The 18911-nt window shown below is 44.8% G+C and overlaps 1 protein-coding gene across 1 annotated transcript in view; it reads left to right on the top strand.

The window, feature by feature from the left end:
* Positions 1 to 18911, top strand: part of LOC144678194 (glutamate decarboxylase 2-like) — a 180912-nt gene that overhangs the window by 124514 nt on the left and 37487 nt on the right. Inside the window, exons 10-12 of the mRNA XM_078538068.1 lie at positions 4722 to 4838; positions 7300 to 7364; positions 15143 to 15221. Of these exons, the coding sequence (XP_078394194.1) occupies positions 4722 to 4838; positions 7300 to 7364; positions 15143 to 15221 (261 nt within the window). The remainder of the gene's footprint in view (positions 1 to 4721; positions 4839 to 7299; positions 7365 to 15142; positions 15222 to 18911) is intronic.

Genomic DNA, 18911 nt, shown 5'->3' with positions numbered 1-18911 from the left:
TCATGCTTGGATTGAAGAAATCAAGTTCATGAAGATTTGAACAAGGCTGGAAGATTTGCCTAGCTTTGGATAGAGGGAGGAATCTCCAGGGTGACCCTCAGCATGAAAGTTAGTTTGGGGATTAGAAGTTATCTGGCTGGAAAAGGAAAATGGAAACAAGACATTGGGAGCTGAGAATAGCTTTGCACTGGTTCCTGGAAGATGAAGTGTTCACTTAAAGGGCAGCGTAAAGTATAACCGTGGAGGATTTTGGGGTGTTTTTAAAGTTAAATGGAGAAACTTTTCTGTGGCTTAGAGTATAAATTGCCTAATGAAATGGTGTGTAGTCAATTAAGATAAAAGCAAAATACTGCGGATGCTGGAAATCTGAAAGAAAAACAGAAAATGCTGGAAAAACTCAGCAGGTCTGACAGCATCTGTGGAGAGAAAAACAGAGTTGATGTTTTGAGTCCATGTGACCCTTCTTCAGAGCTATAGAGAAGTAGAAATGTGATGAAATTTATACTGTTTAAGGTGCGTGAAGCAGGTGAAGCTGGATAGAAGGCCAGCGGTGGTGGGGGCAAAGGAGAGATTGACAAAGATGTCATAAACAAAAGGACAGAGGAGTGTTAATGGTAGTGGTAAGGGCTAAAAAGGTGCTGATAGTGGCAAAGGTAAGAAAGCAGAATGTGATAATAGCAGAACAAGGGTAAGCATTCTGAAAAGAACAACATGAACAAGTAACAGATGGCCCTTGCAGGGGTGGGGTGGGGGAGGGGATGGTGGTGGGTAAAAAAGGATCAAAAATAGGATAAAAGGGGAGCATGAAAAAGGGGATAAAACAATGAATAAATGAAATTTTAAAAATGAAAATAAGTGGATAAAAAATGAATTTTGAAAAAAGGGATTAAAAAAAAAGGGGTGAAAATGGAGGAGCGAGTTCATGGTCTGAAGTTGTTGAACTCAAAGTTAAGTTTGGAAGGCTACAAAGTGCCTAATCAAAGATGAGGTGCTGTTCCTCCAGTTTGTGTTGGGCCTCACTGGAACATTGCAGCAGGCCAAGGATGAACATGGCATGAGAGCAGGGTGGAGTGCTGAAATGGCAAGCGACAGGAAGGTCTGGGTCATGCTTGCGGACAGACCGAAGGTGTTCCGCAAAGCGGTCACCCAGTCTGCGTTTGGTCTCTCCAATGTAGGAGTAAGGGGTGGAAATTGGAAGCTAAATTGATAAATCTTTCCAGGTCCAGACGAGAGCATGAAGTGACACCGAAGCAGTCATCGATGTATCGATAAAAGAGTTGTGGGAGGGGGCCTGAGTAGGACTGGAACAAGGAATGTTCCACATACCCCATAAAGAGACAGGCATAACTGGGGCCCATGTGGGTTCCCACAGCCACACCCTTTACTTGGAGGAAGTGAGACAAGTTGAAGGAGAAATTGTTCAGTGAGAGAACTAGTTCAGCCAGACGGAGGAGAGTGGTGGTGGATAGGGATTGTTCGGACCTCTGTTCAAGGAAGAAATGGAGAACCCTCAGACCATCCTGGTGGGGGATGGAGGTGTAGAGGGATTGGATGTCCATGGTGAAGATCAGGAGATTAAGGCCAGGGAACTGGAAATTGTTGATATGACGTAGGGCATCAGAGGAATCGCAGATGTAGGTGGGAAGAGACTGGACAAGGGGAGAGAGAATGGAGTCAAGATAGGAAGAAATTAGTTCCATGCGGCAGGAACAGGCTGACACTATTAGTCTACCAGGACTGCCCTGTTTGTGGATTTTGGGAAGCGGGTAGAAGTGGGCTGTCCAGGGCTGAGAGGCTATGAGATTGAAAGCTGAGGAGGGAAGATCTCCAGAGGAGATTAGGTCAGTCACAGTCCTGGAAACAATGGCTTGATGTTTGGTGGTGGGGTCATGGTCCAGGGAGAGGTAGGATGAAGTGTCTGAAGTTGGCACCCAGCCTCTGCAAGGTAGAGGTCAGTACGCCAGACAGCAACAGCACCACCCTTGTCGGCAGGTTTGATAACAAAGTCAGGGCTTGACCTGAAGGAACGCAGTGTAGCAAGTTCAGAAGGAGACAGGTTAGAGTGGGTGAGAGGAGCAGAGAAATTGAGACGGCCGATGTCACGCTGACAGTTCTCAATGAAAAGATCAAGAGCAGTTAAGAGGCCTTAGGGAGGGGTCCAGGCGGAGGGAGAATACTGGAGGCGGGTGAAAGGGTTCGTGGAGCAGGGGAGGACTCCTGCCCAAAGAAGTGAGCACAGAGACGAAGGCAGTGGAAGAAGAGTTCAGCATCGTGCCGAGCCCGAAATTCATTGAGGTGAGGGCATAAGGGTATGAAACTGAGTACTTTGCTGAGGACAGAAGTACAGTGTGTGGTCAATGTTGCTTTTAGTTTGTTTCCAACAATAAAACTTGAAATCTTCCATGTGATCCTTCCAGTCAGTCATTGGAAATTTAAATATCTTTTTAAAAGTTATCGTTCTCTACTGGTATCGTAACACCTGATACAGAGCTCACACATCTCCTGGAATTGGTAAAATGTCTGAGGGCAGGTTACTCACCAGCTCTTTCAGTGAGGTCTTAACAAAGGGCAAGGGCCAAGAAAAAGCCTCATCAACTCCACTCCTTCCACAAGCCGTATACAATTTATATTATTAAATTCTAAGCCCGTCTCTCCTGAGGAAACGTTTGCGTCAGTTTTCCCCAACACTAGAAGTAGTCGAGCAAAAATGTAAAACATTTTTCCATTGCTAAGTATCTATGGTTCAATCTTGACCGGCTGCTGTCCACAACACCCTTCCTGTACCCGTAGCAGCACAACACGTTGTGTGTTGAAAAGGGCATTTGATTATCTGAGGTCTTTAGATCTAGTTACGTCTAGATACTTAGCTACTGTTTTTTTGAAATGGTCAACCGCTCTTCCTGGAACTTTCTTTCATGGTATTGATATTGGTGTGGCTGTTATAGGCTCTTATAGAGTACAAACACCAGCATGGAGCCAGATGCCAGGTTTTTGTGCCAAAGATTCTATGTAATTGCTGAAAAGACAGAGATGTTGCTGAAGCTTTTCATCTTGCACTCATTAGGACAAATGCAAGAATGCCAAATTTCAAGTGGTCTATATAATTTATACTACAGGAGAAAAGGATGGTGATTGGTTGGCAAGTGGACTCTGATTGGCCAAGGCATTGCCATGGAAAAAGCAACAGGGAACAATAGGCTCCTCAAGCTCACGGGTAATTCAAAAAACCTACAAGGCTTGAACAAATTAGTTTTGTTTGCAGAGAACAGGTCACTGCATATGAATATATGTCACTTCCAGCAATCCTAACTGATTACCATAAATTGATTGTTAGTGTTGCTATTAGCACACACAGGATTGTTCAGCAAATGCTGCCCAATCACAGAATCACATCTAACAGCAGATGTTTTGTTTTGGGTTTTTGCAAACACGGGGTGGTTGAGTATGGTCTGTAGTCTGCTTATTATGGACAACTAAAGGAACATACTGGGCAGGATTTTGCCCTTGGGGCGGGGGCGGGTGGGGCAGTCAGGAAGCCACCGGCGATTGGTTCCGCACCACGATTTCACGCTGGTGGGCCAATTAAGGCCTGCCCAGTGTGGAATGCAAGCGGCAGTGCTCAGCGCTGCCTGTGTGGGCAGGGGGAGGAGGGTGAGCGGGCCTGGTGCGATCTTCATGCTTGCGCACGAAAGAGCGCGTCAATCTCCCTGAGGCACGGAACTGCCTAAGGGACATGAAGCGCTATTTAAAAATAAATAAAGGAGATAAAACTGTCATAAAACATGTCTCTTCATGTGGCTCTGTCCTGTGAGCTGGGACATGTTATTAATTCAAAAATAAAGTTTTTATTTGATGTTTATTTGCTTTAGGAGACCTCACTCCGTTCATGGATGAGGTTTCCTAAAAATATATAAAGGCAGCTTGGCCTTTTCGCCTGCCTGCCAACCGTAAGGTTGGATAGGCATCGTACATTTGAATTTAATTAGCTTCTTAATGGCCTTAACAGGCCTTATAATTGTCGGCGGGCACTCAGCTAACTCCAGAGTGCGCCCGCCGAATGAAATATCGCGAGACTGCACGATAATGTTGGGACGCTCGCCCGATGTCATCGCGCATCATTTTACGCTCGGGCATGTTGGGCGCGCATCCACATGCCGAACGTAACATTCTGCCCACTGTTCGATTTCATCAGCGAATCACTGGGAGATACGGTCTTTGTACCTCGCATTCTGCCTACAACTAAGCAATATCATGTATGAATTTCAGTGTGGGTGCAATGCTAAGCACATAGGTTGTACACCCTAGCAATTGGCTGATCAAATCAAACAGCATGTTTCTTTGGTTGTTTGTAATGTTTGCTCTCGGGAGTAAGGGGTGGGGGGGTAGCAGGAAAGCACGGGTGAAATGGGTAGAAACATGATCCAGGATCTTGCCCCTTTTATGTTTTCTGGAATTGCTGGGGTTTCCCCCAGGTCGGGGGCTGTACACGTAATAGAAGAGCTAGAAATACAGCCATTTAAGAGGTGCTCAGGACAAGTGGGCTTTATTCCCTGTTCCCTGCTCCATTCCAATCCAATAACCTTAGAGGGATGGGCAACAAAGAACAGAAAAGCAAACCGAACCCAAAATTTCAATATCTGGGAGCTACATAAGAGTATTTTAGTTCCTCTTTTAATACTTCATGTAATTGTCTTTAATCAGTGTCCTTGTATTTTGTTCAGGGCTTTGTGCCGTTCTTTGTAAATGCTACAGCTGGCACTACAGTGTATGGCGCCTTCGATCCTCTTGTTGCTATCGCTGATATTTGTAACAAGTACAAGGTCTGGATGCACGTTGATGTAAGTGAATTCAATCACATAAACTACTTTCATTAGAACCCTACTCCAGTCTGCGCATTCCAATATGATTGATTGGAGTTCCACACAGAGTCATCTTGTAATTATAGAAGATCATGGGCAAGATTTTTGGGTTGTTGGGCAGGTGGGGCGGACGGGCCCACGGGATACGGTCCACCACCCGCGATCAGACCACGACCGCAATTTCACACTGGCCGGCCGATTAACAGCCAGCCAGCATGAAAGGTGCGCTGAGAAGCTCAGCACTACAGGGGTGGGGTGGGGGCAGGAGGAGCGCAAGTGCAAAAGTCTGCGCATGCACAGGGAGCGTGGAGTGAAAGCTCCCTGAAGGCATGGAGCTGCCTCAGGGAAACGAAGAATGGTAAAAACAAAAATAAAGATTTTGAAAATGTGAAAAAATGTCCCCACATAGGATTCACTCACATGAACATAAACGTAATAAAAATTATGTCAAAATATTTTTATTTTTTTAAAATTAATGTTGGAAACCTCATCCCGCCCATGGATGGGGTTTCCTAAAAAATCCAAAGGCCGCCTGGCTGATATACCTGCCCGCCAACCGTAAGGTTGGACAGGCAGCGAGAAAGAGCTTTTAGTTCATGGATTAGTGGCCTTAATAGGCCTCTTAATTGTCGGCGGACGCACTGCCGACTCTCGTGTGCGCCTGCTGGCCAAAATATTACACGCTATTTTACGCCCGATCGAGCGGGGCGCACACCTGCCCGCAGGACGTAAAATCCTGCCCCATTTTTCTGATAACATTTAATAGCGTAAACTTTACAATTTAGTGTTTGCCCCATCTTCACACAGCGAGGAAGAAGTGAGAAATACAGGTGGCCTGTGTGCCTTTGGTACCTGGATGGAAAGTAGTGCAGTGCACCAATGAGGTGCACAGACCTCCTAGCACAAATTCCAATACATGCTCCTGTCCCAAAAAGTATTCAATCTTAAACCTTACCCCAAAAGTTGCATCTCATTGTAATACTATGGAAATGGAACAACCCCTTATACTTGGATCAGGTCAGCATCTGAGTCGCTTATGCTCAATGAATGTGGATGCTAGTATTGCAACTAATTTGTATCATCATTGTATCTGTCACAATCCAGACTCATGTTTGACTACTTTCCATCTTTCTCTTCAGCCACTCCCTTTCTCCCTTTTCCTTAATATTTTCTTCTCTTGCCCTTCTTTGAACATGTTTCTCTACCTCATTATAAACAAATTTCCATTTACCTGTCCCTCCTCCATTCCTCTCCTAGTTTTCTCTGTTGCATACGACTTTCTCATACAGTACCTTAATGTGAACAGTGAGACACAGACAACTGTATCAGCTATATCACCCTGATCCTCTCTACCATTGCATCTTTGCACATTGTAGAACACCAGAATTATGGTTACGCTTATTACTGGTGCCGAGCCCAAGCTGTCCTGGGAGTTCGTTATTTAACTGCGCAGACCCTGCAAAGTTGTGTAAAGCCTCCTCAATTCATTTTTAACTTACTTTGTGCTGGCAGCTAGACTCTTCCAACACAATTTTGCTGGGGCTAAAATATCAAGGGGCAGAAATTTCCCCCCGTTGGAGGTGGGGGGGGTGTTGTGCGGGGGCGAACCCGATCAGCGCCCCCGAGACGCATCGCCATTTTACGTGGGCGGGCCAATTAAGCGCTGAGCGCTCCCTGTGCAGGCTGGGGGGATTCCCTGAGTGGTTCCCTGTGCTCTTCCGCGCATGCGAGTTCAAGACCGCAGAACGGAAATCAGTTCAAGGTTTAAAATTTAAATAAAGGGAAAAAAAACTTTTAAAACATGTCCCCTCATGTTACAGTGTCACATGGGCTGGGACATATCAATGAATTTCTTCAAAATTTTTTATTTAATTAATAAATCCTTCATGAAACCTCATGAGGTTTCATGAAAAATGCGAAGGCCACCTGGGCTCTTCGCCTGCCCGCCAGCCTTAAGGTTGGACGGGCAGTTCAATTAAATGCTTTAATTAGTTTTTAACAGGCCTTAATAGGCTCTTGACAGTTCAGCGGCTGTGCAGCCGATTCTGCTGCGCGTCCGCCCAACTGAGGATCAGAATGACACGTGGTGATGTCAGGATGCCTACCCAACGTTACTGCACATCATTGTACGTGTCAGCGAGCAGTCCCGCCCACCCCGCTCACCGACGGGAAAATGCTGCCTAAGGGAATGAGACTTTTTGAGCACTCAATCCAGCAATTGCAGGTTTTTATCTTTCAATTCAAAGGCAAATTTTAACTAAATGCAGGCCTCACTCCACTTACGTTGCTGGCAAACAAAGAAATGAGAGATCCCCCCTCTAAGCTGAATAGCATTCCACTAGTGTCACCTCAGCCCATTTCCAGATTTTATTTTGTTGACCTTAGATGTTGTGAAATGTTCAGATTGCAATGATTCACTTTGTGCTTTGTCTTCATTCAGGCAGCCTGGGGTGGTGGTTTACTGATGTCTAGAAAACATCGCTGGAAACTAAATGGAGCAGAGAGGTAAAGGCCAATGTTATCACTTTTCCAGATCTAGTGGAGGGCTTTGGCCTGCTGGTTCTCAGAGAGTCTGGTCCTGAATTTTTGTATGGGTTCCCAAGCCCCCACTGCAAACTTAGTGGAAGACTGATGGAACCCCCAGCGGAATTTCTGGTAGAAATCAGGTCAATTCCCAACTTTCGGGGAAATTCAAAACCTTTTGGGTAGGTTTTGACTCGAAAGGACAGGAAGTGACATATGTGAGGCTTGGTTGGTTTTAATGGCCTGGGCCTTATTAACATGCTGCTTTCTAATCGAAATGGCTAGGAACCCAGAGCGGTCTCTGGCACAAGGTAAGTGATCTAGGAAGGGATTCCCACTTGGGGAAGGGGAGAACCTGGGACAGGAACTGCAGTACTGTGGAGCACAGCAGCACATCAGGAGCTGTCCCCTGTTCCTCCCTACCTGAAAATTTTAACATTTTTTGCTTTCAAGTGTACTCAATGCTCTCAATCAAAACTCTAATTTGGAATGAATTTGACATCAAATTTGATAGTGCACTCAAAGCTATCCAGCACACTAAAACCTATATCCAGCACACGCAAACCTATATCCAGCACGCTCAAACCTATATCCAGCACACTCAAACCTATATCCAGCACATGCAAACCTATATCCAGCATTCTCAAACCTATATCCAGCACACTCAAACCTATATCCAGCACGCTCAAACCTATATCCAGCACACTCAAACCTATATCCAGCACGCTCAAACCTATATCCAGCACGCTCAAACCTATATCCAGCACATGCAAACCTATATCCAGCATTCTCAAACCTATATCCAGCACACTCAAACCTATATCCAGCACGCTCAAACCTATATCCAGCACACTCAAACCTATATCCAGCACGCTCAAACCTATATCCAGCACGCGCAAACCTATATCCAGCACGCTCAAACCTATATCCAGCACGCTCAAACCTATATCCAGCACGCGCAAACCTATATCCAGCACACGCAAACCTATATCCAGCACGCTCAAACCTATATCCAGCACGCTCAAACCTATATCCAGCACGCTCAAACATATATCCAGCACACACAAACCTATATCCAGCACGCTCAAACCTATATCCAGCACACGCAAACATATATCCAGCACGCTCAAACCTATATCCAGCACACGCAAACCTATATCCAGCACGCTCAAACCTATATCCAGCACGCTCAAACCTATATCCAGCACGCTCAAAGCTATCCAGCACACTCAAACCTATATCCAGCACACTCAAACCTATATCCAGCACGCTCAAACCTATATCCAGCACACGCAAACCTATATCCAGCACGCTCAAACCTATATCCAGCACACTCAAACCTATATCCAGCACGCTCAAACCTATATCCAGCACACGCAAACCTATATCCAGCACACTCAAACCTATATCCAGCACTGTCAAACCTATATCCAGCATGCTCAAACCTATATCCAGCACACACAAACCTATATCCAGCACGCTCAAACCTATATCCAGCACGCTCAAATCTACATCCAGCATGCTCAAACCTATATCCAGCACATGCAAACCTATATCCAGCATGCTCAAACCTATATCCAGCACACGCAAACCTATATCCAGCATGCTCAAACCTATATCCAGCACGCTCAAACCTATATCCAGCACACACAAACCTATATCCAGCACACACAAACCTATATCCAGCACGCTCAAACCTATATCCAGCACACGCAAACCTATATCCAGCACGCTCAAACCTATATCCAGCACGCTCAAACCTATATCCAGCACGCTCAAACCTATATCCAGCACACGCAAACCTATATCCAGCACGCTCAAACCTATATCCAGCACACACAAACCTATATCCAGCACACACAAACCTATATCCAGCACGCTCAAACCTATATCCAGCACACGCAAACCTATATCCAGCACGCTCAAACCTATATCCAACACACGCAAACCTATATCCAGCACGCTCAAACCTATATCCAGCACGCTCAAACCTATATCCAGCACGCTCAAACCTATATCCAGCACGCTCAAAGCTATCCAGCACACTCAAACCTATATCCAGCACACGCAAACCTATATCCAGCACGCTCAAACCTATATCCAGCACACGCAAACCTATATCCAGCACGCTCAAACCTATATCCAGCACGCGCAAACCTATATCCAGCACACGCAAACCTATATCCAGCACACGCAAACCTATATCCAGCACGCTCAAACCTATATCCAGCACACACAAACCTATATCCAGCACACGCAAACCTATATCCAGCACGCTCAAACCTATATCCAGCACGCTCAAACCTATATCCAGCACACGCAAACCTGTATCCAGCACACACAAACCTATATCCAGCACGCTCAAACCTATATCCAGCACACACAAACCTATATCCAGCACACGCAAACCTATATCCAGCACGCTCAAACCTATATCCAGCACGCTCAAACCTATATCCAGCACACGCAAACCTGTATCCAGCACACACAAACCTATATCAAGCACACGCAAACCTATATCCAGCACGCTCAAACCTATATCCAGCACACGCAAACCTATATCCAGCACGCTCAAACCTATATCCAGCACACGCAAACCTATATCCAGCACGCTCAAACCTATATCCAGCACACACAAACCTATATCCAGCACACTCAAAGCTATCAAATACACTCAGCAAGCTGCATTGAAAAATACAAGGAAATGAATTATTGAAATAATATCTGAATTTATTCTGTTTTTCATTTTGTCCAGAAAAATCATTCTGCTACACAGTACATGCTTGAGAGCACTACCTGATTCCCCAGCAGTTCCTAATTCATTTTAATCCCCGGGCCTATACTTTCCACCCACTCACCGTTGCCCACCCCCGCAGCCCCTCATCCCCCCGCTCCCCACCGCCTCCCGAGGTCTCAGGGTCTGAACTCTCCACACCAACCCCCCCCCGCCGGCTTCATTATCAACTTCTAATCTCTCTCCACCCCCCACCTTCTGCCTCCAGCATCAGTGTCTAAACTCTGCCACCTCCCTCCAGCCTCCAAACTCTCCCCTCTATCTCCCCTATGTCCAAAATGTCTTCACAACTGTCACAACCCTCCCACCAGTCTCCATGCCTTGGCATCGCCCACATTCTGGGCCTCAAGCCTCCCGACCTCTCTCGACCCCGCACTGACCTCTCTCGACCCCTGTGACTTCCCCAATACCTACCTCGTTGCAACGGTCCTCGTGCCTCCCACATTGAATTCAAACCTGCATCAGGGCTGGCCAGAAAAGATCATTTACAATCTCCAGCCGGTTCTGTACACAGAGATCTCCAGTTAGGGAGCGGGGAGAAAGAGAAGAGGGGAAAGACAGGAGGGGGAAGGAGGAGAGGAATAGAGAGGAGGGGGCAGGGGGAAGGTGAAAGGAGGAGGAGGGGTGATGAAGGGGGGAAGAGGGATGGGGTGGGGGAAGAGGAGTGGGGGGGAAGGGAAGGAGGGGGGGAGGAGAAAATGGGAAGGGGGAAGGAGGGGGATGGGATGGGAAAGGGGAAGAGGGGAAGGAGGGGGATGGTATGGGAAGGGGGTAGAGGAGGAAAGGGAGAAGAGGGGAGATGGAACTGGGGCGAGGGGAGGGGAGAAGGGGCAGGGTAATAAGGGGAGAGGGTGGTGGCGTGTTAGGGGTAGGGGAGATGGGGGGGAAGGCTGGTGGTGGTGTGATGGGGATGAGGGATGGGTTGTGCTGCATGAGTTTAAGTTATAAAGAAAAACATAAAAGTTCCTCATCAAATGAGGGTCTGTTTTTTCTAAAGTTCACCATATCACAGTATCTTTCCATTGCAGAAGGCGGCCATTCGGCCCATTGAATCTGCATTGGCTCTCTGAAAGAGCATTCCACCTAGTCCCATTCCCCTGTCTTTATCCCCTTAACCTTGTACATTTTCTGTCTTCAGATAGCAATCCAATTCCCTTTTGAATACCTCGATCGAACCTGCCTCCACCACCCTTTCAGGAAGTTTGCTCCAGACTCCAACCACCCTCTGGGTGAAAAGATTTTTCTTCATATCACATTCACTCCTTTTGGCAATTATTTTGAATCTGTGCCCTCTTATTCTTGATGCTCTCCTGAGTGGGAACAGTTTCTCACTATTTACCCTGTCCATACCCCTCAGGATCTTGAATATCTCTGTCTCCTCTCTGCTTTCTTTTCTCCAAGGAAAAGAGTCCCAACCCTTCCGACCTATCCTCATAGCTACAGTTCTTTATTGCTGGAATCATTCTTGAGAATCTCCTCTGTACTCCCTCCAAAGCCTTCACATCCTTCATCAAGTATGGCGCCAACAACTGGACGCAGTTGCTCTTTGCTCAGTTTTATAATATTTGAAACTATCGAAATTCAGAAACATGGAAAGTAAACTCTATGATCATTTTTGGCGTCTGAATGCTTAAGTGATGTTGCTAATTGCAAATGTTTGAGCGCTGTGGTTAGGGGCAATTGATGACATTGATGCCAGTTACAGCACATGTAATATGATATAGCTAAATGATTGATTTTGAGTGCATTGATGTTAAATGATAGCTTTTGCGCACAATTGATATAAAATGAGTGCAAATGAACACTATTGAACGCAAATGATGTCAAACTTCTCAGGTAAAGCTGGCAAGTTTGGCCAGTCAGGGAAGCTATCAATGCTCCCCCTCTCAGGTCTCTGATTAAAATATTAGATCAGATCTAATGACATTATGAACCCAAGCTCCACCCTCCTCCCCCCAAACTCCCAATCTCCATTTGTAACTTCCTTGTATCTGTAAAGTAATATGTAACAGAACATGCTTCCAATTAACTTTCACATTGCTGTCTTTGTAGGTTGAAAGAATTGACTAGATTTGATTAATTTTATTTTCTTACTTGATGGTGCCCTAAAACCCACTGCATCAGCTGCACTTCTGTCCTAACATTCTTTCAATGGATATAAGCATCGCTCGCTATGCCAGCATTTGTTGCTCATCACTATGTGCTCTTGGGAAGGTGGTGGTGAGCTGCTGCCCTGACCCACTATAGTCCGTCTAGGGTAGATACATCCATCGTGCTGTTAAGAAGGGAATGCCAGGATGTTGACACAATGATGATGAAGGAATGGTGATATAGTTCCAACTCAGGATGGTTTGTAGGGGATATTGCAGGTGGTAGTGTTCCCATGCACCTGCTGCCCTTGTCCTAGGTGGCAGAGGTCAGAGGCTTGGAAGGTGCTATCGAAGGAACCTTGGTGAGTTGCCCTCCAATCTACACTTGTGTATGTGACTTAAGGATATTTTCTCTACCTGGTGTAAAATTGTGTAACATTTACAATATGTGGTATCCCACTAGATTTTATGGTAACTGTGGGAGGTATGCTTTGTCTTAAAGTAATACTCTGCTTTGTGAGTTACCATGACAATATTAGCAGCATTTGTTTTGTAGCCTGCCAGAGCCCTTTTGGCTCAGCCAGAGTTTAATTGCCAAAGATATTGTCACCCCATGTGATGTTTATCATCAGCCAATCCCTCAACCTTGTTGGTGAATTGTAAGAGGGATTTGGTGGATGAAAATGCATAATTTGGTTAACAGTACCTTGCATTGGCACAAATAAAAACATTTTCAAGATCAGCGTCAAAAACCTGGCATTCCCTTCCTAACCACACTGTGGTGTACCGATACTACATGGACTGCCATCTTTTCAAAGGCAATTGGAGATAGACAACAAATGCTAGCCTTACCAGTGATGCTCGCATTCCAGGTAAGAAAAAAAAAGTTCAGATAAATGAGACTTGAGGAACTCTAGGAAAGTTGAAACTTCACATTTACTGATAAATTCACCTTGCATCCAAAATAGAAGCAAAATCCATGCAGCATTCGATCTGAGCCCTGGCCCATGCTGTCCAAAGTCCAACTCCAAATTTGGACTTGGGGTTCATTTAAATGCCCCCAGCAAGGTGTAGGCATCAAACAGGCATCAAACTGCCTCATCCCTCAAATTGTGGGGTGCGGGATGCATTTTTCTGGTGTTTCTTAAGAGGGCTCCAATGGTTCCTTCAAGCAACACTGATCAGGCCTCTCAATTCCTGTTTGCTTCTGAATTTTGCCAAGGATCCTACAACCAGGGTAGGGTCCCAATTTAATTTTGAGCAGATTTTGCACCTTTTTCAGATGGCCAAGCTGCTCAGTCCCTCTTAGTATCACATCAGCAGACCTTAGGTGTTTAAACGTTGGTCGAGATGCCACATCCTCTCTCGGCCCCTCCGCCTCCAACCACCAGTTTCTGACTGCTGACTACTCACTTTCAGCTGCAGAATGGGGGCTCTGATTTCACACAGAATCACAGAATTTTAACAGCACAAAAGGAAGCCATTCAGCTCATTGTGTCTGTATCAGCTCTCCAAATGAGCATTATGACCTAGTGCCATTGCCCTGTCTTTTCCCCGTACCCCTGCACATTGTTTCTATTCAAATAATCATCCAATGTCCTCTTGAATGCCTCAATTGAACCTACCTCCACCACACTTCCAGGCAGTGCATTCCAGGCCCGAACCACTCGTTGTGTGAAAAAGTTTTTTCTCACGTCACATTTGCTTCTTTTGCAAATCACTTTAAATCTATGACCTCTTGTTCTTGATCCTTTTACAAGTGAGAACAGCTTCTCCCGATCTACTCTGTCCAGCCCCCTCATGATTTTGAACATCTCTATCAAATCTCCTTTTAGCTTTCTTCTCTCCAAGGAGAACAGACCCAACCTTTCCAATCTATCCTCATAGCTGAAGTTTCTCATACCTGAGACCATTCCTGTAAACCTCTTCTGCACTCTCTCCAATGAGTTCACATCCTTCCTATAATATGGTGCCCAGAACTATACACAATATTCCAGCTGAGATCTAACGAGTATCTTATCTAAATTTAGCATAACCTCCCTGCTCTTGTACTCTATGTCCCTATTAATAAAGCCCAGGGTACTATATGCTTTATTAACCGCTCTCGTCACCTGTCCTGCTACCTTCAATGATCTATGCACATATACATCCAGGTCTTTCTGCTCCTGCTCCCTCTTCAAAATTTCAACCCTTATTTTATATTGGCTGTCCATGTTCTTCCTACCAAAATGCATCACCTCACACTTTTCCGCATTGAACTTCATCCTATCTGCCCACTCCACCAACTTGTCTATGTCCTCTTGAAGTTCCACATCCTCTTTGCAGTTCATAACACTCCCAAGCTTCATATCATCCGCAAACTTTGAAATTGCCCCCTGCACACCAAGATCTAGATGATTAATATAAATCAGGAAAAGCAAGGATCCCAATACCTACCCATGGGGAACTCCACTATAAACCTTCCTCCAGCCAATAATTGACAGCCATTGACCATTATTCTCTGCTTCCAATTTTTCAGCCAATTTTGTATCCATATTGCTACTGTCCCTTTTATTCCATGAGCAATAACTTTTCTCACAAGTCTGTTGTGTGGCATTGTATTAAATGCCTTTTGAAAATCCATGCACACCACATCAACACCATTACCCTCATCAACCTTTTCTGTTACCTCTTCAAAAAACTCCAGCAAGTTAGTTCAACATGATTTCCCCTTTAGAAATCCATGCTGGCTTGTCCTTATCAGTCCATACTTGTCATGTGACTACTAATTCTATCTGGAATAATTGTTTCTAGAATTTTGCCCACCACTGAAGTTAACTGTTTTCTCTCCTTTGGCTGATTTTGTGAATAAACGCAATTGATATTTTTATTCCTAGGGGAAATTCTGTCACTTGGAATCCACACAAAATGATGGGAGTTCCACTTCAGTGCTCTGCTTTACTCGTTAGGGAAGAGGTAAGGGCTATTTCTATGAATCAGTAATTCAGTTGGCAGCTTTAAATATTATTTACATATACAGACGTAATCTCTGCTATGTTCTAACTTTGATCTCGCCCAAGGCAATGGTAGAAGCACTGCAATTCGCTATAGCATTTCAATGCTAACTCGGAGAAAATCAACCTGGGCGCTCTATTCCTGCTTGTCATTCAGTGACCCACTTGGAAAATGCATGTGAAAGTTCGACCAGTTTGGCTGAGTAGAGGATGAACATGAATATGACGTTCCTCTACGTCAAATATTCCGCTGTCACTCACTCTTAGTACATTCATGAAGATCTGTCACTTAGGCAAAACATAGTGATTGATGGCTTTCAGTACCCGTGTAACCATATTCCAGAAAAAGTCAGCAATCCTGAAATTGCAAAACTCCCACTTTCCTTTCAGTGGAGTTGAAAATGTAGCTTCCTCATGGACATAGACAGAGACCTCCTCCTGAACTGTGGGGCATGAGGTTATCAACACTTTCAATACATCAGAAACATCTGCCTGACTCTACCTATTGTTATGTTCTTCCCTTCGATGTAAATGTGCCAATCATGTGACAAAGATTGGTAAAATAATAATCTGGGTTTTTTATTTGAGGATAAGACTATATTCAGGATAATATTAACTAGGAAGCTAAGTACATATGTCTGACTCCTATCATCTGCTGCTATAGACTGAATACAAGTTATGGGACTAATACATCACATCCTGTTGAGGTGATAATGAGTGACAGCAGTTTAAGACACGTTCCCTTAAAGGTACATCATATCACAATATCCCCCTTTTTTCTAAACTAGAGGTTTACCCTTAGAGAATCAAACTTTTGCATGACATAAATTTATGTAACAGCAAAAGCAAATGACATGGGGTAAAGATTTTTGCTTGGCGGGCAGGCGTGCGCCCGACCCGACCCAGCATAAAATGATGCGCAATGACATCAGGCAAGCATCCCGACATCATCACACACTCGCACAATATTTTGATCAGCGAGCATGCGCCAGAGTTGGCAGCACGCCAGCCAACAATTAAAAGGCCTATTAAGGACATTAAAAAGTTAATTTAAATAAATTTTTCACTGCCCATCCAACCTTACAGTTGGCGGGCAGGCGAAAATGCCATGTGGCCTTTGCACTTTTTTGAAAACCTCATCCACGGGTGGGATGAGGTTTCCAAAAGCAAATAAAAATGAAATAAAAACTTTAATTTTTCATTAATAACATGTCCCTGCTCTGTCACATGAGGGGACACGTTTCATGACATTTTTATTTTTTAATTTTTTGTTCTTATATCTTCATCTCCCTGAGGCAGCTCTCTGCATTCGCATAGTGTGCATTCGCACGCATGCCTGAAGGTCATGCTCGCCCGGCTCGCACAGGCAGCACTGAGCGCTGCCGCTAAGGCCCGCTCAGTGTGAAATAGCCTTCCGGGCCTGATCGCTGACGGCGGTCGGCTTCCCGACCACCCCCACCAAGCCCGGACACCCAAGGGCAAAATCCTGCCCATCGTTTCTGAATAAACCATCCTACAAAGCAATAAATTTAAAAGTCTGTGAAACATATTGGCAGTTTGCTTCCTCATCCAGCCTTAGTTACAGTGATATTTTCTGGAGACTATTGTATGTTTTCAGCATGCTGGTTAGGGGTGCTGAGTTTGCGTTGCATCCTAGGTTATGTTCTGTTCACAATAGATTTACTCAGTGTTTCTGGCTGTGGTATTGTTCTGATTTGGCATCTGTTTCGTTGCACTGTCATGCCAGTTGTGGTTCGTATTTGATATGATGTTGGTTCTGGGTATATGCTGATGCTTTCTGCTGGATTCCATGTACCATCAGTTGGGTGTTGTACTCAAACTTTTTTGTCCGATATTCATATTCGGTAATTCATTATCCGTATGCCAGTCATGGGCATCTTTCATCTTTCTCTGTGTTTTGATCAAGGCATCTTGTTCTCCTGGGAGTATCAATGAATGATGACTGGTGATTGTTTTCCGCGCTTGTCTGCCAAATAGTAATGTTGCATTGGTTCCGCAGTAGGATGACGTGAGCATGTTCCGAATGGGTGTCATATTCATTCCAGATTGTGCCGTGTGGCCTGTCAGCTGCTGATCTGCATTGCAGAGTTATATGGTCTTCCCCTGTTGTAAGCATGGGGTTTTCAATGGTGCTTCCTGTGGTCTATGGTCTTCATTGTTGACTTTACGATGCCGTGGATGGTGTCCAAGGTTATTGCACACCGGTATAGCTGCGATCACTGGACCCATGGTGTCCACAGTATAAAATATCTGGGGTGACCAAGCTGAGTTGTTGTAGCGGCACTTGAGTGTAATGGATCCCAGGGTGGGAGTCTTCAAGCCATTGTATGCGGTGAGTTTAGCAGTGGCTGATTGAACATCACTTGCCACTTCTGTGGGTACATACATTTCAGTGTGTGAAGTGGAAGAATGTTTGTGTACTTGCACCAGTTTTGCAGAGAGGTTATGCTAACCCTGCATCTGTGGGCATTTAATTTGGGTGGTGGCAAAGGCTTCAGTTGGTATCACTGTGCGAATACATTCTTTGATGTTCACCATGCTGAATGCTCACTCACTTCATGTATCAATGTGCTAGTCATTCTCATCATCTGACCATACAGCTTGGCTAGACATTTTATGACGATGACTGATGCATGCTCTTGGTTAGTTGGAGTGTTGAACCTCTCTGGCCCCTGGTTGTGGCTTCTCACGATGTCGAATCACTTGTTTTGGCCTTTGCTTTCTGCATTGGCACTTCTAGTACCCTCAGGTACCATGTGCCTTGCATACAGTGTTGAAAGCTGGGAAATTACTGGGTGCATATGTGAAGACGCACTAGGTATGTATGTACTGGCTATCGTGGCAATGGTGGACGAATTACATATAGCCTGTAGTTTCTGCCTACCCAGCAGTATGGCTTTGTATTTGTGTCTGATTTGTGTTAGTGCTTCCACACTGTAACATTTGGATTGATTCAAGAGGCCTTTTTGTAACAATTCTGTGGGGGTAGATGCTATCACGAACTCAATTATTCTGCAGAATAATATATGTCTGTATATAGTCTTATCTTCAAATAAAGAACCCACATTATTGTTTCATCCATCCTTGTCACATGATTGGTATGTTTGTGACAAACAGAAGAATGCAACATGGTGGGAATCACTTATTCTGGCTCTACTCTGCTTTTGTAAGGTCTCAATCAAGTCCCTTGTCTCTGTATCTGCTTACAAATTTCTGGATGGCTTCTATCAGTTGTATTCTAAAAGACATGAATTCCAGATGGTGTATTCTAAAGTTGAGCTTCACTCATAATTCATCTTCAAGTGTTGTTCGGATTTTTAACATCATCATCTGCAGACCTGAAGTGTTCAGTCTGTGAAGGCCCTCATTGCCTATGGCAATTTTAATCGTTATACCTTATTTATCCTTTTGGAAATATCTAGGTCCAGCTCTGCACATTGTCAGAACAATATAAACCCATATAGGGGTCTGCTGCCTTCCAATTAACTGCCACCATGTTGCATTCTTCTATTTGTCACAAACATACCAATCATGCGACAAGGATTGGTGAAACAATAATATGGGTTCTTTATTTGAAGATTAAACTGTATACAGACAAGGGTAACTGGGAGTCTATGAAGATGCATCTGAC

This window comes from Cetorhinus maximus, chromosome 3 (genome assembly GCF_964194155.1).
Source record: "Cetorhinus maximus chromosome 3, sCetMax3.hap1.1, whole genome shotgun sequence".
In the NCBI taxonomy this organism is placed as follows: domain Eukaryota; kingdom Metazoa; phylum Chordata; class Chondrichthyes; order Lamniformes; family Cetorhinidae; genus Cetorhinus; species Cetorhinus maximus.
This window is presented reverse-complemented; position numbering and strand designations above follow the sequence as displayed.